The following is a 25,738-nucleotide window of genomic DNA, read 5'->3' as shown; positions in this document are numbered from 1 at the left end:
TTAGTGGGACCTTGCTCTGTGCAAATTGGTTGCCGCATTTTCCGACATTACAATAATGACTACATTTCAAAAGTACTTAATTGGCTGCAAAGCTCTGAGGTTGTGAAAGGCACTATATAAATGCAAGTCCTGCTTTGTTTTCTTTCTTCTGCATCAGTAATTGGATCCTTATTAGATCTCGTGAAGAGAAAAAGCAGGAACATACTTGTGAAAGTATGAAACTTTCTAGGACTAGAGTGCAGACTGCAAGTCCCTTTGCTGTTTTATTTATAATTCATAAAGGATTACAGTAAAATTTCAAAAAACTGCTGACCAGAAGATTTGAAAATCCAGAAAGTTCCTGGCATCAGCTATTTTGACATTCTGAGGTATTAAGTAATTTCCTCAAATTACTATTTACTGTCTAATACATGTTTTTTTTTTAAATTTAAAAGGCTTCCTATCTTGCCGGTATTCTAACTGCATGAGAAGTAGGTACAAATTTTTTTGAAATAAAAGAAGAACGACAATGTGGGTGTGCAGCCACTGGAGAGACAGCCCCATAGAGCAGTGGGATTAATATCTGTGAATACAATCCTTGCACACTCCCTTTCTCCCCCCGTCCCGTTAACATCCTGTCCTCAGTACGGTTAAGTTCTGCAATACCATTGAGAGTAGGTATCCTGACCACTTTCTAAGAAGGAAAATTGGTATGGAGCTCAATGATGAATGTAAAAAATACAATTAAAGAAAAGCAAAATGAGGAGGTGGGTTTTGGACAGAATGAAACGACTCTCATAGGTGGCATGGTGATCTGTCGCATTGGAGCAATGAGCTCCATTATGGCCATGATTCCTCACCACACTGCTGAGTTCTGCCTCCCCAGCAGAGGCCAGTTATTTCCGCACACACACAAAGGGAAAGTCCTGCATTTTGCGACTTTTGCGCAACTCTTAGCAGTCACCTCAAGATTGGTGGAAACTCGTGAAGCAGTTTGCCTCCTGCCCTTTCATCTCCAGTCCAACGACATTTAAGAAAAAGAGAAAAACATTAACAAAAACAACCTAAAAATACAGGGTACACAACCTCTTCAACAACAAAAAATTTCAAATAATAATGTCACTCTTCTCTTAACTGCTGCGAGAGTACTTGATAGAAGGTGTCTCATGACATTTTACTACGTAGGCACAAGAGAAAGTGTCCCCACCCACACACGAAAAAAAAAACGCTTAGTAACCCACTATCTTTTATATCACATGTGTGCAGCAAACGAATCAAGTGAATCAAGCCTTAGCCTGGAAATTCCCTTTGGTCCTAGTAATACTCGTGCTAAAGATCACCAAGCCAATGAATAAACCAAGTCAATCTGAAGGCTGCCCCTAACTACTACACTTACTGTAACAAGGGGTCATAACACCCCACAACATCCAGTAACACTAACTCACTGCCTCAAAAAAGATTAAATGTAAAGAAAGTCATGATAGTATGATTAATATATGAAACATTCACAGGGATATCAAAGGAATTTTAAGTGAGGGTATGAATGAAAAGGTAGACAGGTAAAAATGTCCCTAGAGTGGGTTGATTGTGGTTATTTAAAATCTAACAAGATACATAATCAGTTAGTGAAAAAAAGACTGACCGACTGTTCTTCATTTAAAAAAAGTTCAAAATATCTTCCTGACCTTTGAGCACAAAAGTTCATGGATTAATAAGCAACCACGACCGTGGTCTTCAATTTGGGGCCGTGTGAACTCTCCGTGGGAGTTCAGAGAGGTCCCAGGGGGTCTGCAAGCTTGCTCTTTGAGTTTTTAAAAATAAAGCTCCAATTAATTTTCCACACTTTCAAGCAACTTGATTCAATTTACACTGCTGCACTGCACTTCATTTCATGGCACCGTTCACTTATGACCACACAACTGCAACCAAGTTGGGGGGCAGCTGCCAACCATGCCTAGCGGAAAGGAACAATATCAGAAATTTGGATCAATGGAGATTCCTCTTTAAAAGTTCCATACAACAATAGCTTGCATTTATTTAGCGCCTTTAACGTAGTAAAACGTCCCAAGGCACTTCACAGGAGTGATTATCAAACAAAATTTGACACTGAGCCACATAAGGAGATATTAGGACAGGTGACCAAAAGCTTGGTTAAAGAGGTAGGTTTTGAGGAGCGTCTTAAAGGAGGAGAGAGAGGTAGAGAGGCGGAGAGGTTTAGGGAGGGAATTCCAGAGCCTAGGCTTAGGCGGCTGAAGGCTAAAAGAAAATGTAAAATATTATTTGAGGTCATTGAGGTGTCTGCTGGGAACTGGATTGTGAAGCAATAAATGACAGAGAAAAATTAAATCAAAAACATAATTCCTGGCTTTATGGGCAAGTAAATGGGATGTTTTGTTGGAATGGAATTATAAGTGTCAGCTTGACTCAGTTGGCAGCACTCTTGCTTTGGAGTCAGAAAGTTGTTTGAACAAGTCCCACACTCTATGACTTGAGCACATAGCCTCAGCTGGCACATTAGTGCAGTAGAGTGTCATGAACTGTAATTACGTACAATGTGTAACTGTATTGTTGGAATCATTTGAACGGTACTTGATGTAACCTGCAAATTGTAAAATCTGTATTGTGTATGTTTGGAACGTGATGTGACAACTGTATTGCTGCAAATTTTATGAATAAAGTATATATTTTTGAAAAAAAAATTAGTGCAGTACTGAGGGAATGCTCCATTGTTGGAGATAGAGTCTTTCAGATGAAATGTTAAACCGAGACCACGTCTATCTGTTGACTTGGTCATTAAAAGATTCCATGGCACTTTTCAAAGAAGGATAGGAAGTTCTCCCAGTATCATGGCCAACATTCCTCCAACTACCACCACCAAAAACAGATCATCCCCAACGTGGGTGCAAGTCAGGCGTTCGAAGAGCACTACGCCCGAGCTCAATCCACCGGTATTTCTGAGTTCAAGTTTTTTTCAAAGGCCCGATGCCCCCCAGGTGCAGGCCCACCCTTACACATGTGGAACAATGAAGAGGACCCTGGTACATTAGTAACCATTCTTTTTTAAACAGCTGTCGTGTTTGCCGACAAAGCAGTCACTGCATTCCAAATGAAGCACTCAGCGCTATTTTGACATGAGATGCCACTTTATAATTGCAAATATTTCTTTCTATTTACTATCCTATTCCGCTAATTCCACTGTAAACAACCTGCTATATAATTGCATTTGTAGATCTGTGGGCATATCGGAGATCCAACATCTGGCAAGGCGATAAAACAAGATGCTTGGTCTGCAGAGACTGCACCAACAACTGTATCCATATATTCCTGGTGCAGCTGCACCAGTGATGGAGAAATGTTTTCAGCACGGGTGACAAGATACACTTGTCAAATTCTTGACTGGCAGCATAACCCCGCTCCAGCCTCTCCATCAGGTACTCTCTCTCCTGCCCCACTGATCAACAGATTTAAAAATTCTGCTCATTTTTATCCTGGGCCTCCCACGGGTCATTATATTTCAGTGCATGTGTCAAAGGTTTGCCATCATTGAGCTATACTCTGGAATTATTTCCTTCAACTATGCACCTCCCTGCCCTTCCTTTTTAAGAGGAACGCTTAGCTTCTTTGGCTGATCTCCAGTATTGTGCTTCCATGAGGAAATCCACAATAGGCTGTACAGCAGTCTTTATGACTTTATCCAGAGGTTCTGGAACCAGTTGACTCTCCTGAAGCAGTAGGCATTGTCTGGTTGTCCACCTATTTTGCAAGGTGCTGACTGTTCATTGGTATTTCAAGTTGCATTGTGACAATCCCATGCTGAATGATGGACAGAAATACCAGCAATGTATTGGCCTATACGAAGGCCATTAAAGATTTTGACTCTGGAGGCCCCCACGACCCCAAGGGTACTGAAAATCAAAAATGCAATGGGTAATGTGGAGTTGGCTCCACAGAAAAAATCATTTGCACTGATCGAGGGGGACCTGGGAAGGAAAATTCTTTTCTGCTGTTCACAGCAAAATCATTCAATTCCTAGAATTTTTTTTATTCGTTCACGGGATGTGGGCATCGCTGGCGAGGCCAGCATTTATTGCCCATCCCTAATTGCCCTCGAGAAGGTGGTGGTGAGCTGCCTTCTTGAATCCTTGCAGTCCGTGTGGTGAAGGTTCTCCCACAGTGCTGTTAGGTAGCGAGTTCCAGGATTTAGATCCAGCTGGGATGAATTAATACAGAATCGAGAGCTTTTGGTGCTGCTTGAGCTCAAGTACTCATTGATTTAACTAGTAATTGCTAAAAGCTCCACAAAGCTCCACAACTATTTTTTTCTACTGAATGAGGATTATTGATGAAGCAAAGGGAGCTAAGTCCTCATGGGTCGCATAAGGTTTGGTTGACCCTCTCCACGTCTTCTCCCTCGATGAGAATCGATGGACTTACTCTGAAAAAGTATGCAACTCAATTTATTTATATAAAGTAAAATGCATGTAAACATGGACCTACAAGTACTGAGATCTTTCTGTAAACCACAAACCTCATTTCAATCAGTCTTTTTCATCCTGTAGATAATACTGTGCAAGTACTCCAGCTAATACTGCACTCTAGGATTCGGTTTCAACTTTCACTTATCATCAGATTGGCTTAGTGAATTTATTAGCCTGAATCAGCAAAGACAATTAAAGGAGGATTCTCGTTGTTTTAAACAAAGGTGTCAAAGATTTCTAATTAACATTCTTTTGTTTTTATACTTTGTTTATTAGAAAACAACAAATTATGAGATCATTCGGTGAACTTGTTTGGAGGAGTTACTGGGTATATAAGAGGAAGTTGAATTTCAATAGAGACACAATGATTCACATACGGTGTTTCAGTGATTATGTTGTTTCCACTGAATATGTTAATTCAGATCCCTTGCATTGTAAAGTTCAGTATCTTCTCCAACCCAATTCTTCAAATGAGTTCATGAGTACTTATTTGTGTTGATTTTAAAATGTAATTGTTGAGAAAAAGAGTACTGTTTAAAAAAAATAAACCCAATTGTTTCAAATTACATTTTGTTTCCTAAAGGGTTTCCAATGAAAAGCCTCCCACACAAAATTTACAACAGAAATAGTATGCTTTGAACCTGTTCTAGTAACGCTGTGTGAAGGCTGCACATAATATAAGAAAGAAAGTGTGTGTAAACTGCAGCTTTCATAAAATATTGCTATTTGGACTGTACCTGCTCTGCAAATTTTTACTGGAAATACCTGATAAAATTCCATCTCCGAAAATAAACTGTCAAAAGCAGATTCTTATATTCTTCTACAATCTAGTCATGAAATTTAAGGGAAAATATTTAAAAGGTTCCACATTCTGTCCTCCATTAAATCACCTCCATCCAATGGTAAACAACAAGCATGACAATAATCAGGTGGACTGAGGGGCTAGGTTCAACTGTTGCCCCTTCTGAAATTTGAGGCTGAAAGCATTCGCTGTCTGATGACTCAGATTTTCCTAAGTGAACAAAATGTGACTGGCTGAAAGGTGGGCAACAAAGGATGGTGGTGTACAGGGAAGTGTCAGAATGGAAACTGCCTGCCAGTGGCATCCCACAGTGTCAGTGTTGAGGCTATTGCTGTTTACAATTTTTATAAAATAAATTAGAGGAAGGAATATTGTCAGAGGTGTCTAAATTTGTGGATGACACCAAATTGGGTAAAGCGGCCTAGTAATGCCAACCACTGTGCGATAATCTGCACAGCAAGGTCCCACAAACAGCAAATTAGACGAGTGACCAGATAATCTGCTGTTAGTGGTGTTAAGGAAGAAATGTTGGTCAGGATATCAGGAGAACGTTTCGCTCTTCTTTGAATAGTGCCTTGGGATCATTTACATCTACTGGAATAGGCAGATGGGAACTTGGTCTAATGTTTCATCTGAAAGATGGCACCTCAGATCATGCAATACTCTCGGTACTGCACTAAAGTGTCAGCCTGGGTTATGGGAAGTCCTGGAAAGGGGCAGCTTGAATCGATGATCATCTTACTCAGACGTGAGAGTGTTGACACTACTGAGTTAATCACTCTCTTGAGTGCACTGACAACTGAAGAAAACAAAAATCACTTTTAAGGACATTTACCAGATAATCGATGAGAATGAGGGACAGAGTAGGGCAAAACATGATTTTGATGAATTCCTACCAAAGCGTTGCAAGAACAAATTACCTTGGTATTTTCTGTGGATATCATACATCCAATTCAACAGCTCACAAGATCCACCACAATTGTCTCGGATGTCGTATTTAATTAAATGCTCTGAAATGTTTAGGATTTACGCTAAGCATGGGGATAATTCTGGAATACAACATTGAGAGCAACACATTGGACAGTGGGGGCATGATTTTAACTCAGGAAAAACAGGCGGGGGAGACGGTGAAAATTTAAAAAATCTAAAATCCGCCCATTTCCGGTTTTCACGGGGGCGGGATGGGGGCTGGGCAACCAACCTGCTCTCAGGGGGCGGGTTGGTCATTAAAAGCTTTCAAGAAGGCTGCGGGCCTCCATTTTAACAGATTTCTTTGTTTTTAACCCCGGGGGCCGGGATTCCTGGGCTTTCTACTTCATGCCACGAGAGGAGGTGAGAAGGCCTGGAACAGCAGGTAAGTGCCTTTACAGCACAGCTTGTGGGCCCAGAGGAGCAGGAGTGCTTCCCCCAGGCCCAACAAGCTTGCCTGTAGCGACTACCCCCATGATCTCCAACCCCGACCCCCTCACCAACGATCTCCGAACCTCCCGATGGCTCCATTGAGTGCTGGATGGGAAACCGTAAAAAAAAAAAGACGCCCTTAAGTCAAAATTGTAAAATAATGTTCAGAGTAAATGGGGCCGGATCTTGGAGTGGGGTATCTCGCAGCATACCTCGCGGTATACGCTGTTAGTTAGACATTTTGCTGCACCCTTCAGCTCGAAATATTTTTGCGCCGTAGCTTGCTGGAAGTGCAAGCTTATAGAAACATAGGAACAAGAGTAGGCCATTCAGCCCCTTGAGCCTGTTGCACCATTCAATGAGATAATGGCTGATTCTAACTCTCATTTACCCACCTTGGCTCCATATCCCTTAATACCCTTGGCTAGCAAAAATCAACCAATCTCAGATTTAACTCTTAATTGAACTAGCTTACATTGGGAGAGTGTTCCACACTTCTACCACCCTTTGTGTGAAGAAGTGTTTCCTAACTTCTCTCCTGAATGGCCTGGTTCTGATTTTAAGGTTATGTCCCCTTGTCCTAGACTCCCCCACCAGTGGAAAAAATGTCTATCTACTCTATCAATTCCTTTCAAAACCTTAAAACCTCAATCAAATCACCCCTTAAACTATATTCCAGGGAATACAAGCCTAGTTTATATAATTTCTCCTCATAATTCAATCCTTGGAGCCCTGGAACCATTCTGGTGAATTTGCGTTGCACTCCTTCCAAGGCCAACATATCCTTTCTAAGGTGCGGTGCCCAGAACTGTACACAGTACTCCAGATGTGGTCTAACCAGGGCTTTGTATAGCTGTAGCAAAACTTCCTCCCCTTTATAGTCTAGCCCTCTAGATATAAAAGCTAACAGTCTGGCGAGGGAAACGGGGCAACTGGGATCTTAGTGAACAACGGGACCAATAGTGTATCTCCTTAACCAGTGAGATTGAGAAAGAAAGAGGAACGACAGAGGAGGAGGGTGAATTAGAGAGTGAGTGAATTAGAGTCAAATCAGGTACAGAAATAGAAACATAGAAAGATTGGATTGAGAGAGGAAAAAAAGTCAGAAAAGTAAGAAAGAAATTTAAACATTTTAAATTTTACATTTTTAAAATCTTCAACAACAATTTAGTACACACAGGAATGAGGATGAACACTTTAAATTGTTCCCTTTCTGGGCCAGAGAGGTTGATTGACATTGCAATAACAATTATCATGTCGATAATGCTCTTAATTACCAGACTTAACTTCCTGCGGCGAGTTTAATGGGCAATTAACGTGCAAATCCAGCAAGTTCTTAAAAATAACGGGGAGGCTGAGGGCGAGACGCCGTGTGTGCAAAGCGAACGGCGGAGCAGTGTAAATCGACCAGCAGGTTGTGAAGGTTCGCAACTCACCGCATATCTCTTACTCCCCTGAACTTGACGGCCGATTTGCACATTAATAACGGCGTGCATCGTTAACCCGCCATTATTTTTACAGCAAGATGCGGCCCACGGTCTCTTTCAACAACTGAAGCAGCATAAAAGCAACCTATTATTGGACAAAATCACTTGCAGGCAGAGCACTTTAGGAAGAGGGCCGTCTAAAGCCCACAGGACATAGTGCAAAATTAAAATCTCTTACAAGAGTATTTCCCCTTCCCAAAATCCCAGTCAGATTGCTTAATTTAGCAGTTATAACTGATAGCAACCGAAGAACGGCAGCACACAGATAAAAATGAAACAGTTATGAAACCAGAAGAATGCAGTCATTGCTCTTATGCAATAAACTGCCCTTAAACCCTGAACAAACCAATTACATTTGGAATATTCTAAGTAGGACTGGAACTTCTAGAAATCCATCTAGAACACAATTTCTGGAGCTAGTTTCACAATGATGCACTGCAAGGTTGGGAAAGAAATAATGGTTTTAAAAAAATCCCACTTTTTGTAACATTACTTCCCTCTCAGTGAGAAAGTACAAAATCAATTATAAAGCAAGTAGTGAGCCATGAATTAGGTTTAGATGTTTTACCACTTACTTTAATATCAAGCAATTTTTTCCTGGAAGCGATCGAAGGGGGAAGGCTCTGGCTGCAACCGGGGGGAGGGGGGTTCTAGAGGTGATCGAGCGGGGTCTCTGGCCACGATCGGGGAGAGGCGGGGTCGGGGGAACCATGAGCTAGGGAGGCCCAAGGCTTCCTTGTGACGCTCGGAGGAGCACTCCTGCTCCTTCTGGCCCACAAGGAAACCTGAACACATTTTTGTTTAAAAACTTACCTTGTTGGACATCTTCTGGCCCATGATCCGGTTTTCCGACAGGTTTGGCCTGAGGGGAGGCCGTCACTGCTCCCTCACTCGGGCCTTCAACTAAAATTCCACTTCGGGTCCCGATGACATCATCGGACCCGATCGGCATATTTAAAGAAGGACTTCGCTGCCTTTCTGCTTAAAGGAGCAGGTTAAGATCTGGGCACGGCAGGAAGGCAGCGGGATTAGAGGAGGTAAGTGACTGGCCTCATTTTAACTGCCCCCCATGCCTTGTCTCTGCCAGGCAGGAAGAGTTAAAATTGGGGCCTGGGTGCCTGAAACAGGAGGCTCCATTCACCAGCTTTGGTGAGAAACAGAGAAAAGACAAACTGATGTTGAGATTCATTCATAAGTAGAAATTACATATTCACCAAGCCCTGGAATTACACCGTGTGATACTAACATACAAATGATTAATAAACTAGCTTTAAATTCCTCTCCTTACTATTTTAGTGGATGTGATTGTCCATTTACCTTAAACATGTTAACATCTCTGCTAAAATAGCAAGAAATTGGGACAAAAATTTGACCTCATCGCACCCGTTTAACAGGCGTAAAACAGGCACAATGAGGCCCAATTTCGGGGACCATCGTCCTGCGCCCTAGAATGCCTGAAAAATGCCCAACCCGAAATTGGGCTGGACCATTTTTCAAGTGTCCTTGGTGGCTGCCTAAAACAGGCATTATGTCTTTCACATTTTGTAAATGATGGGCCTAATGCCTATTTTAGGTCCTCTCACAGAAATTGGGTTGTAATGAGTACAGGATTCTGCAGCGGCTGCTGTGGCCTAAGCAGCAGCTGCCAGCTGAAGTAAATTAAAACATTTTTTTCAAAAAAAGCCTCTCTGTGATGCCAGGAAAAGTACTCCTCCTGGCGCCAGAGCACTCCTGACAGCCGCTCTGCTGGCCGTGATCGGCCTCACTCCCTGCTGTCTTGCTCCCCCTCCCCCCTCATCTACCTGAGGCTGCTGCCATTGAGGTAGGCAGCCTAAAATTAATTGCTGCCAAAGGACGAGCTGCCTGTGGAGGTGCAACAGGTGCGAATAGTTCGCCCACATTATTTAGATGAGGCCCGAGGCCCAATGTTGGGCTGACCTTGGGTCTTCCGGTTTGGGTGCGCCCTGCCTGAGCAGCACCAATTCTGGGCTTGAAAATGGGCACAGACAAATTTCTACCTCATTGTGTTCATAAGCTAGTTTTCCATGGTGCTGTTTCTGAGCCCTTATAATTTTTTTTTGCATTTCCATTTTTAAAAACAGTATATTTGAATAAATAAGGCTAAACCCCTTCGTAGTGGAGAAGCTGTGGTGGGGAATGTCCATTTGAGCACCAATTACTCATCCCATCTTAGAGAAAGTTATAAATGACAATATCCCACCACCCAATTTTCTCAGCAGCAAGGGAATTTTCAGGAGAACGCATCACTTTGTATCAATACTGTTAACAACCACAAAAGGGGAGTCAGACTGCAAAACTGATCATTTCATTAATGGGAAGATTCATACAACAATGATGCTCTTTAAGCTCGCTCTCCACTCGTAGTTCTGTAAGAAGTTATTGAGTAAGTTACTGTTAGATCATGTAGACACAACCAGACTATACATTAACTTCCTCATGGGTATTCCATATAGCTGCAGCAAGTCTTGAAAGTCCATGAAGATTTACACGTACTTGGTGGAAATCATCTATCTGCTAAAGGTCATGTTGGTCTAGAGAAATCAACACGCTTCCTCTTAGAGGAATACTCTTCTGCGGAAAACTTGAACTAAAAGAAACTGAAGACATGAAGCATTTTCAAGAATATGCAGCTTGGCCAAGGCAATCAATGAAAAACAGATATGGTAGGTAAATCCTGTTTGTGACTTTTGTTTTAAGTTATGTATTTGAAGCATTTTTCTCTTACATGGAGAAAACTTCATGCTCATTGCAGCAAATATTATATATTTTGTCGCCATTAAGCGTTAAACATACCTATTAGAGCATTAAATACATCTCTCAGAATAATGTGAGGGAAGTGGAAAAGTCAATAGATTGAAGTTTTCTCTTTTTAAACACTCAGCCTAACTTGGTGCTTTCACAATCTGCCAAGGTTATATAATGAACAATGACTCTTTTTGCAGTCATTCGCTCATGAGAATCAGTAAGGCTATGTACACAATTGTGACACTAGTAAGTCACGAGCAGTAAACCTCATGTGATGCTACCAAGGCAATGTGGGAACAGTAGCTATTCAGAACTATTGCAGAAGATTTGGATGGTTTAGGTATTGTGGGAAATGTATCACATCACTTTTGAAATTATTGTGGTCTTTCACTGGAGCTTGTTCCTTAATAAAAATTGGTATGTTTCTTTCTTTATAAGCACTGTATAACGTTTTTTTGAAAAATGCTCGGAAATTTACATATTACAGGCTTGCTGAGGGGCCAGAGCGAACTAAAGCACTTGCCTTGTAAGCAGGAGGCCATGGGTTCAAATCCCAGCAGCGAGTCTCCCAGAATCAGGCGTAGGGTCCAACTGAAGAGTAAAATAGAACATCTTTTGTAGAATGGGCTGCCCAAGGAGGCAGATAGTGTAGAAATATTTAAAGGAGAATTGTGGGGATATTTGAGGGAGTGGGCTATTTAGTGGTTATTGGGACTGGCCCAGTCTTTTCCAGTCCTGTACTTTCCCTATTTTCCTATGTAATTTACATCTATCTTACTTCAAATATGAATAATGTTTTTGTAAAACTTTTCTTGAAATTTAGTCTTGCTGCTGTTGATTTTGTGAGATGATGAGAGAAGAAAAAGCACTTACATAAAATAAGACTGATCACCTTGAGATCAATTTGCTAAGATTAACCCTGGTTAATACTAATCTTCTTGGTGGGTCCTACTTATTACTTTTGTCATAGTTTTATCCTTTAACTAACTATAACCCCTTGTTAAGACTGATTCAATCAGCACTGTTTTCCTGTGTGGTATTTTTTTCCTCAAATAACCCAACAATTGTGTTTATACACTCAATTAATGGGCAAATAACACAAAGTTTCTTGGTCTCTTCACCCCAGATATAAACTGTTGCTCATGCAAGGGGTGCAATTCCTCTTTTAACATAAAACACGAGAAAGCTCGATTCCAACACTATGTTTTAAAGCTCTGTTATTTTGTTAGTGGTTGGTTAATTGTGGAGGAAAAAAGGATTTCAAATCCACACTCTCATTTTGCATGTTAAGCACAACAGTATAAGAATTCTGATCATCCTACCTCTCTCTTTTTATTGACCTGACTTTTTTATTGTTTCACTGCAATCTATTTATTTCAAGGTTGTCTAGGGCTGTAAATTTAAAAATTGCATAGGTCTAAATGTTTTATTTTCATAAAGCAGCCCTGCAGTTGTGAAGATGGTTAGACGATGCATACTTTCAGCTCGGCATAGTGCTAAATCTGTCAAGCAAAATTCCAAATAATTTTAGATGCAAATCCAGCAATTTTTTCTCCCTAAACATAAGAACGACGAGTAGTTTCAACATCTTGTGCAATATAAGTTACAAAGTACAATGTACACGTAAACCAAATCTGCAATCTTCCTTTCTGGATACGGCATACAGGACTTTAAATGAAGAAACTAGTCTAGTGCAAAAAAAAAAGGCAGCACTAACATTCATTCTCAATTAACTTTGAAGTAATAGTGCAGCAACCTCCCAGTTGTTCAGCTTAAGGAGAATCATTAAAAGGAATTTTGGAGCTAATTTATTGCTGGCATTGGAGAGCTTTAGTTAACATTATTGTGACAAATTAATAAGTGTTTAGTGACTCGATATTGAATCAATTATACTTTTGTGATAAATGAAAATAAAAGAAACATATAGTCATTGAGTTTTAATGATTGTTTTTTTTTTGTGAATCTACTGGTAACAAAATAGAACTAATGAAAAGCAAAACAAGATCTAAAACTACTTCTCTGACTTAGTATATCACTGAAGCAGGGATATGCACCAGTGCTACACAATGTACAATTCAGACATTTTTTTTGTTGACGTCAGTTTATCGGCTGACAGGATGAGCTTTTTCTTCCTTCTCTCCCTACACCTCCCCAAAAGTCTCAATACTGGCTGTGCGAAAACCTAACTTTGCTTAAATTTGATAATGTAAATTCAAATTTACATTAAAAACTTTAAAATGCAAGTTTGGGAATCTAATTCCATAATGAGATATTAGAAGTGTAGGGGCTAAGATCTGAAATGTATACAAAAGTCTTTTTGTTGTAATTGTTGTTTTCTAACATTCATTTGGTTTGCAATCATATTCTAAAACGGTTCTTTAGCTTTTAAGCAGGGCAAGGGTAAACTTAACAAACCTTATTTAGAACAAAACAATTTTTATTACTGATCATGAGCAATGATGACAATACACTTAATCATGATCTAATTCTGAAACATTTTACACATTTGAAATAATAACCAGACAAACATTTACCAAGCACTTAAAGGAATTTTCTTTTAAGGATCTCACTTCTGATGTCTATACAAATTTGATGCTCCATACTAAAGGGTCTTAATTGCAGCTTTTCTCTTTTTTTGTAAATTTATTCCACGCTCACAGAAAACAAATCATTTGAAACTGGATGCATTTTTGACAATCCACAGCTTTGCGTCCTGAAAATGATTGCCTTCTGATACTAACAGGATTGCGGCTGGCAAGACTGGCATAAAAATACTGCCAAGACAGATAAAAAGTTAAAGCCTCTAGGAACAATTCGCTACCTGCTGGAGTGAGACTCCACAGCTTCATTGGTCCCTTTCTGGCCCCAAGGTTGAATGTCCTGTCAGGACTATTAATCACGGTAATTAACAGGGTTCTCTACGACATTAATTATCAGCCCTAAATGGCAGAGGCGGGAATAATTCGTTAACAACGTCGTAAATCTAGCAATTTTACGATCGCCATTAAGTTAAATGGGGAGCCTCACAGCGAGAAGGGACTTTTAGCGGCTTTGGCAACGCTAATTGCATTGCTCGCAAATCGTTCAGCAAGTTGCGGAGAATCAGAACTCATGGCGCATCTCTTCTACTATGCAAATTGCGACGCCATTACTGCGTCATTACTATGATGCGACTTCCCAGCAATTTCTGGCTCCTTGTTTGGCATATGTTCGTTTGAAATGGCAAAAAAAAAATCAAATGTGGTTGGACACTGCTGGATTAAGGGAGAAAATTGGAGGGGAGGAGGCTGGGGGTGGCAAAACTTTGGGTGACATCCGAAATCCAAATCTGAAATGTGCAACTGTTCAGGTTGACAGGACCATGTTACATAGAATGTACAGCACCGAAACAGGCCATTAAGCCCAACTGGTCCATGTTTATACTCTACACGAGCCTATATAATTACTCAAAGAGTCAGATACATTTTTACAACTGGTTGTGAAGACTGAACATCTGTTCTTTGTACTTTTGTAATTGTGCAAGTAAAAAAAAAAGACTATGTAAAACAGTTAAGGAGTAAGATCATTTTTAAAATTTGTTCTCGGGAAGTTGGCAACGTTGGCACCTTGGAATTGAGTAATACCAATCGTTAAATGTAGTAAGAAATACTACACTACAGGGTAATACGTTTTGGGTTTCGGATAGCAAATCCTCAATTACAGCAGTATCAGGTAAAGCATAAAGCACAGACTAAACTGGAAGAACATCACAAACCTCCGAGCAGTCATCTACCTCTCAGCCCTGGAATGGTTGGGAAATGAATCAGAATATGAAAGAGAATGGGAAAGAATAGAGTATTAATGGTGTCCCATGAAAAAAAGACTTTCATAATTAACATGTACTGATAATATTTCATCTGTGCTGATCGTTTATATTGTGCAGCCCTGGGCTTTATATTTGTGTTTTTATTGGTAAAAACAAAATGTTTACATATATAAAATTGTAAGAGATATTTTGCAAAAATAAAACTGTTCTATTCAATGTAAAAAAAAAGATTTTTTAAGTACTTGCCTAAATCAGCCTGTCACAATTAACATGAATGCTCACAGTGCAACACTCGTGTGATACCTGACACATAAAAATTAGAAAATGAAAACTGCATGATTACATATTTCATTCAGTTATTCAAGTAGCTATTATTGAATTGGGGGATCTATAAAGTATATACAAGGTTTAAGTTGCATGGAATTTTCTGGCTAAAATTGAAAGAATACCAACTTTGCCAGTTTGGCTCAGTTAATAGCACTCTATCTACAGCCTTGGAGTTAGAAAGCTGTGGGCTATAGCTCGACTCCAGATCGGTCTTGAAACACTGCTGCATTGTTGGAAGTACATCTTTTGGAGACATTAAACCACGATCTGCCTGTTGCAGTGGCTCAGGTGGACGTTAAAAGGTCCTGTGGCACGATTCAAAAAAAAGAACAGGCGTTCTCCCAGTGTCCTGACCAAAATGTCTCCCTCAACTAATGCCACAATAAATATATTCCTCGTCATCCATTTTCGATCAAAAAAGGATAGATCTGATTATTTTTTAAATGGTGAAAAGCTAGGAACAGCGGAGGTCCAAAGCGATTTAGGGGTCCATGTACACAGATCACTAAAATGTAGTAGTCAGATACAAAAAAAAATCAAAAAGGGTGATAGAATATTACCCTTTATATCTAGAGGGCTAGGGCACGAAGGGGAGGAAGTTTTCCTACAGCTATACAAAGCCATGGTTAGATCACGTCTGGAGTACTGGGCATCGCACCTTGGAAAGGATATATCGGAAGGAGTACATTGCAGATTCACCAGAATGTTACCAGAGCTCCAGGGTTAGATTATGATGAGGGATTACATAAACTAGGCTTGTATTCCCTGGAATCTAGAAGGTTAAGGGTTGATTGAGTTTTTTAGGATTTTGAGAGGAATTGATAGAGTAGATATAGAAAAGATTCTTCCGCTGGTGGGGGAGAATAAGACAAAGGGACATAACCTTAAAATCAGAGCCAGGCCATTCGAGAGAGAAGGTGGAAACACTTCTTCAAGGTGGTAGAAGTGTGGAACACTCTCCCACAAAAAGCATTAGATGCGAACTCAATTCATAACTGAGCCAAAGGTATGAAAGGATATGGAGCCACGGTGGGTAAATGGAGTTAGGATACAGATCAGCCATGATCTCACTGAATGGCGGAACAGGCTTGAGGGGGCTGAATTGCCTACTCGTGTTCCTATGTCTGATCATTCAACCTATTGATACTTGGCGGTTCATGCTATGTGTAAGATAGAAGGTGCGTTTGCTTACATAAGAATAAGCCAACGTCCCAGACTCTTCCATCACCATCCCTGGGTATGTCCTGTCCCACCGGCAGGACAGACCCACCAGAGGTGGCGGTACAGTGATATACAGTCAGGAGGGAGTGGCCCTGGGAGTCCTCAACATTGACTCTGGACCTCATGAAATCTCATGGCATCAGGTCAAACACGGGCAAGGAAACCTCCTGCTGATTACCACCTACCGCCCTCCCTCAGCTGATGAATCAGTCCTCCTCCATGTTGAACACCACTTGGAGGAAGCACTGAGGGTAGCAAGGGCACAGAATGTACTCTGGGTGGGGGACTTCAATGTCCATCACCAAGAGTGACTCGGTAGCACCCCTACTGACCCGAGCTGGCCGAGTCCTAAAGGACATAGCTGCCAGGCTGGGCCTGCGGCAGGTGGTGAGTGAACCAACACGAGGGAAAATCTTACTTGACCTCATCCTCACCAATCTACCTGTCGCAAATTAATCTGTCCAAGACAGTATTGGTAGGAGTGACCACCGCACAGTCCTCATGGAGACAAAGTCCCATCTTCGCACTGAGGACACCATTCAACGTGTTGTGTGGCACGACCACCGTGCTAAATGGGATAGATTCAGAACAGATCTAGCAGCTCAAAACTGGGCATCCATGAGGCCCTGTGGGCCATCAGCAGCAGCAGAATTGTATTCCAGCACAATCTGTAACCTCATGGCCCGGCATATTCCTCACTCTACCATTACCAACAAGCCAGGGGATCAATCCTGGTTCAATGAGGAGTGTAGAAAAGCATGCCAGGAGCAGCACCAGGCGTACCTAAAAATGAGGTGCCAACCTGGTGAAGCTACAACTCAGGACTCCATGCATGCTAAACAGCGGAAGCAACATGCTATAGACAGAGCTAAGTGATTCCACAACCAACGGATCAGATCAAAGCTCTGCAGTCCTGCCACATCCAGTCATGAATGGTGATGGACAATTAAACAACTAGCGGGAGGAGGAGGATCTGCAAACATCCCCATCCTCAATGATGGCGGAGTCCAGCACGTGAATGCAAAAGACAAGGCTGAAGTGTTTGCAACCATCTTCAGCCAGAAGTGCAGAGTGGATGATCCATTTCGGCCTCCTCCCGATATCCCCACCATCACAGAAGCCAGTCTTCAGCCAATTCGATTCACTCCATGTGATATCAAGAAACTGCTGAGTGCACTGGATACAGCAAAGGCTATGGGCCCCGACAACATCTTGGCTGTAGTGCTGAAGACTTGTGCTCCAGAACTAGCTGCGCCTCTAGCCAAGCTGTTCCAGTACAGCTACAACACTGGCATCTACCCGACAATGTGGAAAATTGCCCAGGTATGTCCTGTCCACAAAAAGCAGGACAAATCCAATCCGACCAATTACCGCCCCATCAGTCTACTCTCAATCATCAGCAAAGTGATGGAAGGTGTCATTGACAGTGCTATCAAGCGGCACTTACTCACCAATAACCTGCTCACCAATGCTCAGTTTGGGTTCCGCCAGGACCACTTGGCTCCAGACCTCATTACAGCCCTGGTCCAAACATGGACAAAAGAGCTGAATTCCAGAGGTGAGGTGAGAGTGACTGCCCTTGACATCAAGGCAGCATTTGACCGAGTGTGGCACCAAGGAGCCCGAGTAAAATTGAAGTCAATGGAAATCAAGGGGAAAACTCTCCAGTGGTTGGAGTGATACTCAGCACAAAGGAAGATGGTAGTGGTTGTTGGAGGCCAATCATCTCAGCCCCAGGACATTGCTGCAGGAGTTCCTCAAGGCAGTGTCCTTGGCCCAACCATCTTCAGCTGCTTCATCAATGACCTTCCCTCCATCATAAGGTCAGAAATGGAGATGTTCGCAGATGATTGCACAGTGTTCAGTTCCATTCGCAACCCCTCAGATAATGAAGCAGTCCGAGCCCGCTTGCAGCAACACCTGGACAACATCCAGGCTTGGGCTCATAAGTGGCAAGTAACATTCGCGCCAGACAAGTGCCAGGCAAAGACCATCTCCAACAAGAGAGAGTCCAACCACCTCCCTTTGACATTCAACGGCATTACCATCACCAAATCCCCCACCATCAATATCCTGGGGGTCACCATTGACCAGAAACTTAACTGGACGAGCCATATAAATACTGTGGCTACAACAGCAGGTCAGAGGCTGGGTATTCTGCGGCGAGTGACTCACCTCCTGACTCCCCAAAGCCTTTCCACCTTCTATAAGGCACAAGTCAGAAGTGTGATGGAATACTCTCCACTTGCCTGGATGAGTGCAGCTCCAACACTCAAGAAGCTCGACACCATCCAGGACAAATCAGCCCGCTTGATTGGCACCCTATCTACCACCCTAAACATTCACTCCCTTCACCACCACTGGCGCACAATGGCTGCAGTGTGTACAATCCACAGGATGCACTGCAGCAACTCGCCAAGGCTTCTTCGACAGCACCTCCCAAACCCGCGACCTCTACCACCTAGAAGGACAAGAACAGCAGGTACATGGGAACAACACCACCTGCACGTTCCCCTCCAAGTCACACACCATCCCGACTTGGAAATATATCGCCGATCCTTCATCGTCGCTGGGTCAAAATCCTGGAACTCCCTTCCTAACAGCACTGTGGGAGAACCTTCACCACACGGACTGCAGCGGTTCAAGGCGGCGGCTCACCACCACCTTCTCAAGGGAAATTAGGGATGGGCAATAAATGCCGGCCTCGCCAGTGACGCCCACATCCCATGAACGAATTAAAAAAAACACTCCACTTCAAAGCTATTCATTGCGTGAAATACTTCAAGACGTTTGAGTGACCTGATAAGGGACTAAATAAATGCAATTTTTTCTTTCTTTTTACATCTCAACAACCAAATGTAGGAAATAGTGGGAGTGATAGCAAAATAATCTTAACAGTAATCATAAACTGATAATCGATGCATGTCGCAAGGTCTTTTAGAAACCCTCAAAGTTATTTTTCCACCTTAGTTCTGCACTATCATAATTGTCACATTGTTCTGTTTACTGAAAATGTGTTTTCATTTACTACCACTAGAGGACACTTAAAAACCAATTTGTGCTAATTGTCCATTTGTAATTGATTTTGGTCACCAGATTACTGTAAATAGACTCCCACACATTGGTTCACGTTTCCAGTAATTTCCTCTTTCAGAATGGATATACCAATTCCTATTCACGGTAACATTTCAAACAGTGGTAGCAGCAAAAAAACCCACTGCAGCTATCAAATAGAGATGAAGTGCACAAGTTCTAGGAAGCAAAAATTCGTTTAACGTTCGTCAAAAAAAGCAATATGTGGTATTCCTGTTAATTGCCAGCAAAAAAAAGATATTATTTGGCATACACTGTACCACAGATATCTTATGCATCAATATCCTCTCTTCTCAACTGCTCAGTAGGGATGATTATTCAGTTTATTTATGGGAAAAAAAAGGAACAAATTTGGGGCTTCTGCTTTTCCTCCATCACAATTTTGATTTGTTGCATCCGTACCCAAATGTGATCATTTTTAAAAGTTCTTTTTAATTAAAATGCAAGAACATTGGATAGAGGGCCTTCTAAACTAAAGCAAGACATGCCTCGGAAGAAAACATCCACGTTGAAACCACAAGCCGTCGACTACATTAGAAATTGCACAAATCTGACTCAAGTCCCTATAGAATTGCCCAGGGATCAGAAGCAATAGAAACATAAAGGTAACTTAACAAATTCACAGTCTGGGCATGGAACTTCACCTGCCTAGAAAGCACATCAGATATTTGGGTGCACCCCTAGCCCACAGTTTTCTGTCCATTGAAATGAAAGAACGGAAAATTATGGGGGCACATGCCCAAATTTCCACTATCCTTTTGGGGTACAAAGCTCCATTCCAGGGGAACAGATTCATAAAATTACCTCAAAGACCCTTTAGAGAAAGGGGCGGGGGGTCAAATTGCGGACAGGAAACCCGGAAGTACAGGTTTCCTGGACGGCCTTACGATATTGACGTAAGGATGTCTTTTATTTTTTTTTGTCGGTTTGCCGTCTGACTGACTGGCCCGAGTGACAGGCCAGGACAGGAGAGCAGCCGGGGAGATGGCGTGTTCAGGTAAGTCTTTATTTGTATGGATTGGGGGGGGGGGGGGGGGGGGGGGTGGCACATGCCCCTGAAAACCGGAATGGGTGGGTTGGAGGCGGGTCCGAAATGGTTGCGATTATGATTGCCCCCCCACCCCCCCTGCCCCAACCTACCCGTTTTTCCCTTTTAAAATCATGCCCATAATGTTGCACCTCACAAAGTGTATTTCATTGAATTAAATAAACAATGTCACAGAAGCACAGAATAGACCAAAAAACCCTCTGATAAAATGCTGCTACCTACCACTGTGACATTCTTCATGAGTCAGGCGACCTGAATTGAGAGATTTGGTGAACATCCTGCTTTTTCCTACCCACATTAATCAGAATCAAGCCAAAATGGAGTTAATTTTCACAGGTAAAATAGAATTTGTATTAAACTCATAGCGTTAGACAATGGAGTTATGGAGCTATATTTTCTGGGCCTGGTGCACTGTGAGTATTGTGCCCGCTCAAAATCTTCCAAAGGGGCGATTCTAATTAGATTTATGAGCACCAATCCTGACTCGGGCTCCCTGCTGAGCTTATCAAAGTGGGGAAGACAATATCAGGTATAGCTGTAGCTCTGAAAAGGTAATTGCGGAGTGAAAAATTTTTGGTTGCCTTTTCAAAGGTTGTTTGGGCCAAAGAAAGGGGCTGGCTAGAGTAAATGGGATTCATAAAATGGAATCTATGGGCAAGCAATGGAGTGATGAAGTGGAGGTACTGATGCATGTGGTGGGTGTGAGGGTTGCCCTGTCTGGCAATCCAGGGCACCTTCGTCAGAGGGCAGCAGTGCAGTATCCCTGGCAGGAGGCGGCAGTTAGGGTCAACGTTGGGAACAGAAAGCTGTGAAGATATGGTTAGAAAACACATAAGTCAGCTCTTCATGACTGCATTTGGATTACTTTACGCTAACTGCCTTGCAGATGGAGGCAAGAGACATACCCGTTGTATATTAACCAAGGAAGAAGCCATAGCACAAGCAGAATAAGCCTTTACTTTGTCTGATGTATCTTGATTAAATAAATAACAGAAGGAAATACTTTCTGCTACATATTCAGCCACATGTTGCTTAGTTCAATGTTTACTGAGTTTTGCTATCAAGTAACTGCCTATATAGGCTGACATCCTTAATTAATTCTATATAGAAAACCAAGGCTCTAATTACATTAAAAAGTGCTACTTTTGCTAGAGAAAGCATGTGGTGGGGAACAAAATTTCAGTACCATGATATGCAGAGACAAATGAAACTCAAGATACATGGCTTTAGAAGTGCCCCATCCCAATGCCAAATAATACAAGGTGGACCCATCATCACAGCATGAAGCACACTTACTCTGAGTAGAACTAGAGCAATGAGTGCGAATCTTTTAAAAGACCCAACTTAAAAGTAACAAAAGTTGATATCACACAAGACCAAAGTTGCAAATAAGTCAGATTTGCATTTGTGAAAGTTGAGATCTTAAGGAGATATTGCTAACTGAGCAAAAAGCTGCAGTTTCCAATTTTATTTTTATAAATTGGTTACCAAATGCTTTTTATGAATCTGTGTACCACTCAAAAGTCTCCAACTGATTTTCCCCAACAAGAGGTGACCAATAGACTGCACACAAGTCTTTAATGAACTGTATAACAGAAAGTGAGAGCAATGGTTATAAGTAAGACAGAAAGGACAAAGGGTGAACTTCTTATTCTAAAAACATTTACTAATGTAGATTTTTACGGTGGAGGCTCTCCTGGCGGAAAGAAAAGAATCGATTACGGAAGAAAGCATTCCTAAACTTTCCTAGCCCTCCATTCATAAAATAAATTCTACTTGTATGATATTGCTACATTCAGTTCAAAACGGAGTTCTAGCAGGACTAAGGGCTGGCAGGCTCTTTGCCACAATCAGTGTCAACAGATCCATAACATTATGGAGCACTGATGTCAAAATTCATGCTAGCACAACTGTAGATGGACACTCCCCTATGATCTGTGTTGAAGGAAAGGAATGGGTGACTAGCGCTTTCATGACTCCCAGTCACACAACCAAATAATTCTTCATGGACGTTTTTGAGAAATAATTCCTCTTTGTCTCATTGGATACTTCCAGGATTTGTTTGCGGTCATGACTCTGGTGATTGACCTCAATTTCTGAGCAACTGAGAGGGAAGGAAGAACCATCCAAGAAAAGTTCCCTAACGACTAGAACCAAGATTTCAGTAAATGCTGTACTGTCGAAGTATTCAGCGTTCAAAGTTGAAATGTGTCAAACTGCCTTGAATGAGGTATGATTTGAAATTTCCTTGAGAAGTGCTGACAATTTGCCCGCTACAAAAGAGCTGCCAATGTTCGACCGCTGAGAGGCACCACATGCACAACAGTTGGCAATGAAATTTGGGAGAAGTTTGAAAGGAATTATTCAACATCTTCTCTTCATTCTTATGCATGAATACAGAAGATGACTTGGCCAGTGGTTCTGATGTTCCACGATCAATTCTTTGTCGCTGTTATAAATCTGCAAGCTAGTCTATGTTGTCAGATCAGTACAATGCTGAGAATTGAGTAATGACATCCTTTCTTTAAAGATCACCCGTAAACATTTACTGGAACTATAAACAGAAGCAGAAATAACAAGCCAGATGATACACAAGATTCAATTTCTCTTCAAGTGTTTTAAGATTGTGGATTAAACTGCCAAAAGAGTACAGAATTCATCTGTGAAAGGGATGAATTCTAAATTCAGGAGAGGAGAAAAGGAAACGCACTTAATGTTACGGCAGGATGAAACACTGATACAGAAAAGCAGGTCCATGTCAGTTGGAAGGACCAAATGACTACTTTTTTCCTACAAGAACGCGGGCACCTTTTGAACTAGATTCCACAAAAGTAATTATGACGCACGCGACAAACTTACAGCCTAGAAATGACTGCAGTTGTTATTAGTGGATGAACGCTCGACACATTCTTACATTTCTCTGTCCACTATTTTAAAGGAGACGTTAACCTATGGGGTTTAAACTGGGTTAATGCCTGCCTTAAATTAACAGAGAAATTCATCACGAACTGTAAACATTTGTCTGGTGATATAGTCTACACTACAGTAATTTCCAGGCCATATTTCTTAAGTATCATTCCAAGCCCAAAAGTTACTTTACATGAAAGTGCAGAAACTCATGAAACAGTCTCTTGCGCAGCAATTCTTTCTGCACTACCAAATTAATACACTGCAGTAAAATTAATTAAAAGTAGGCATTATGCTGACATTTGAAATATATCAGTTTTTAAAACTGCACGTTTGCAGTATTGGAGTAGAATATAACATACCTGTTGGTGCAAGACAGTCTTTCCAGTCAAAATATCCAGCATAAATCCCAGGCTCCAGAGAGCCAACAATTGGATCGGCTTTAAGTTCAATATACGTTTCAAAAAGCCTCTGGTCCAGGTGCTTCACTGCATCAGTGCTAACCTGCAAACATGACATTCCATTACTTCAGAAGGTCTTCCAAAGAATAATAAAACATGGAAAATTAGAAACAATTTCAGAAATGGATGGTTTCTGCCAAATAATTGGAAAGGAACACAAAAAGCAGGTCAGTCAGTATCTGTGGAGAGCACGGACAGCTGATGCTTTGGGTGCGTCCCCTTCTTCAAAACTGAAAAATGACAGACGGACAGGCATATTAATATAATCGCGAAAGGACTGGGAGGAAAAACAAATATGTCTATTTGTTTGCTTTTTTATATATATTCACTCCCCCACACTTTTTCTGATCTACTCTAATACTGCTGTATGTTATATTCTACTCTAATATGCCTGTCCGCCACTTATTTTTCAGTTTTGAAGAGTGCACACTCGAACGGTCAGCGTCTGTCCTCTCCACAGATGCTGACTTACCTGGTGTGTTTCTAGCTTTTTCTGTTTTTGTTTCAGATTTCCAGCATCTGCAGTATTTTGCTTTTTACTTGGAAAGGAACATCTTTCATTTGGCCAATTTGAAATTTGCAACCTTTATGAATGTTATAGAGATGTTACAGTTGTGAGTAGGAACATTTCATGAAGAGGAGCCAAGTGTGGCTTCCATATTTTAAGTTGAACAAATAAAGGCATCAGATATCAATGTTCAGAACAAGAAATCTTAAAAGTACACAAATAAAAAATTTGCTCCCATGAGACTGCTTACCACAAAACACATCCCAACAGAGAATTATGGATTAAATTATTTTAAATAATTAATCTTAATATATGTTTTACTCAGATCTACACTAAAATTAACTAAGACGCAAATTTCTGCAACCCTGAGTCCTCCTTAACGATGCTTTTCCCAGTCAATTAATTGCACTAATTTTATTGGTATCATTCATTAGTCGAGTGTGCATTTATTAATCGAAAACCTTTGTTCAATAACCTAGTATTACTATTCAAGTGGTTAGTAATATATGAAAAATCTTTAAATTCTTAATTTAACAAAACGCAGACAATAAAACATTATTTTCAATCAAATGTAAAGGAGGGAAATATAGTACCCACCTCTGACCACTTGCACAACTCACAGGCATAAGCAGAGGCCTGGGAATAGGTAGATTATGCATTGTTACAAAATTTGAGGCTGCGCTAGATATTCTCTTGGGATCAGCGTCACTTGTCACTCTCACACGTGTACCCTCAATGAATGAAATCAATCCAACATTATGGGTGAGAACGTCACTGAAACGTACTAACAATCGCCTCCCCACCCCCCCCCCACCCACCCACCCACCCCCGAATGTCTCCAACTACATGGAATTCTGAATATACACAATTCTGCTAAATATTTTGCCTGATATCCCAGATAAAGATAATCAACATCCTAAATTTGCATGTTCCTGGAAGTTAATCCAGTGAACCAAATTGAACTTAATAGCAAAAATCATAATATAAAGTAACCCAAAAATCCCTTCTTGGCCAAATAGGTAAAAGTCTCCAAATGTTACGTACATCATCTTGGCTCATGAGGGGAAAAAAAGCAGAAGAAAATGAATGAATCACGATTACCACTGGGGCGGTGGTGGTCTGCACAACCCACAGAGATTTCTTTTTCAATTAACTCCTGTTTACAAGTTATTTATCTGGTTTATAGAGCACATTTTAGTGAAAGTGGCGAATCATTCCATGAGTAGTCTGTTCTTTAGGGAAAGTTTCTTTTATATGGCACTAATTCCTATGTAACGTTAAAAGTATCAGCTTCAGACCGCCTATAGCACTCTTGCCTACGAGTCATAAAACTGTGAATTCAAACCTCAGTTCAGGACGTGAGCACATAAGCTAAATTAACAATTCAGTGCAATATTGAGGGAGTGCTGCATTGTCAGAGGTGCCATCCTTCAGATGAGATGTTAAATTAAGGCC

General features: G+C 41.3%; 1 protein-coding gene across 2 annotated transcripts in view; it reads right to left on the bottom strand.

The window, feature by feature from the left end:
- exoc2 (exocyst complex component 2) overlaps positions 1-25,738 on the bottom strand; it is a 294,362-nt gene that overhangs the window by 24,776 nt on the left and 243,848 nt on the right. For both annotated transcript variants that reach the window (XM_068000284.1, XM_068000293.1), the window contains exon 23: positions 23,677-23,818. In XM_068000284.1, the coding sequence (XP_067856385.1) occupies positions 23,677-23,818 (142 nt within the window). The remainder of the gene's footprint in view (positions 1-23,676; positions 23,819-25,738) is intronic.

This window comes from Heptranchias perlo, chromosome 2 (assembly GCF_035084215.1).
Source record: "Heptranchias perlo isolate sHepPer1 chromosome 2, sHepPer1.hap1, whole genome shotgun sequence".
In the NCBI taxonomy this organism is placed as follows: domain Eukaryota; kingdom Metazoa; phylum Chordata; class Chondrichthyes; order Hexanchiformes; family Hexanchidae; genus Heptranchias; species Heptranchias perlo.
The sequence above is the reverse complement of the archived record's forward strand: the minus strand, read 5'-3'. Positions and strand labels throughout refer to the sequence as shown.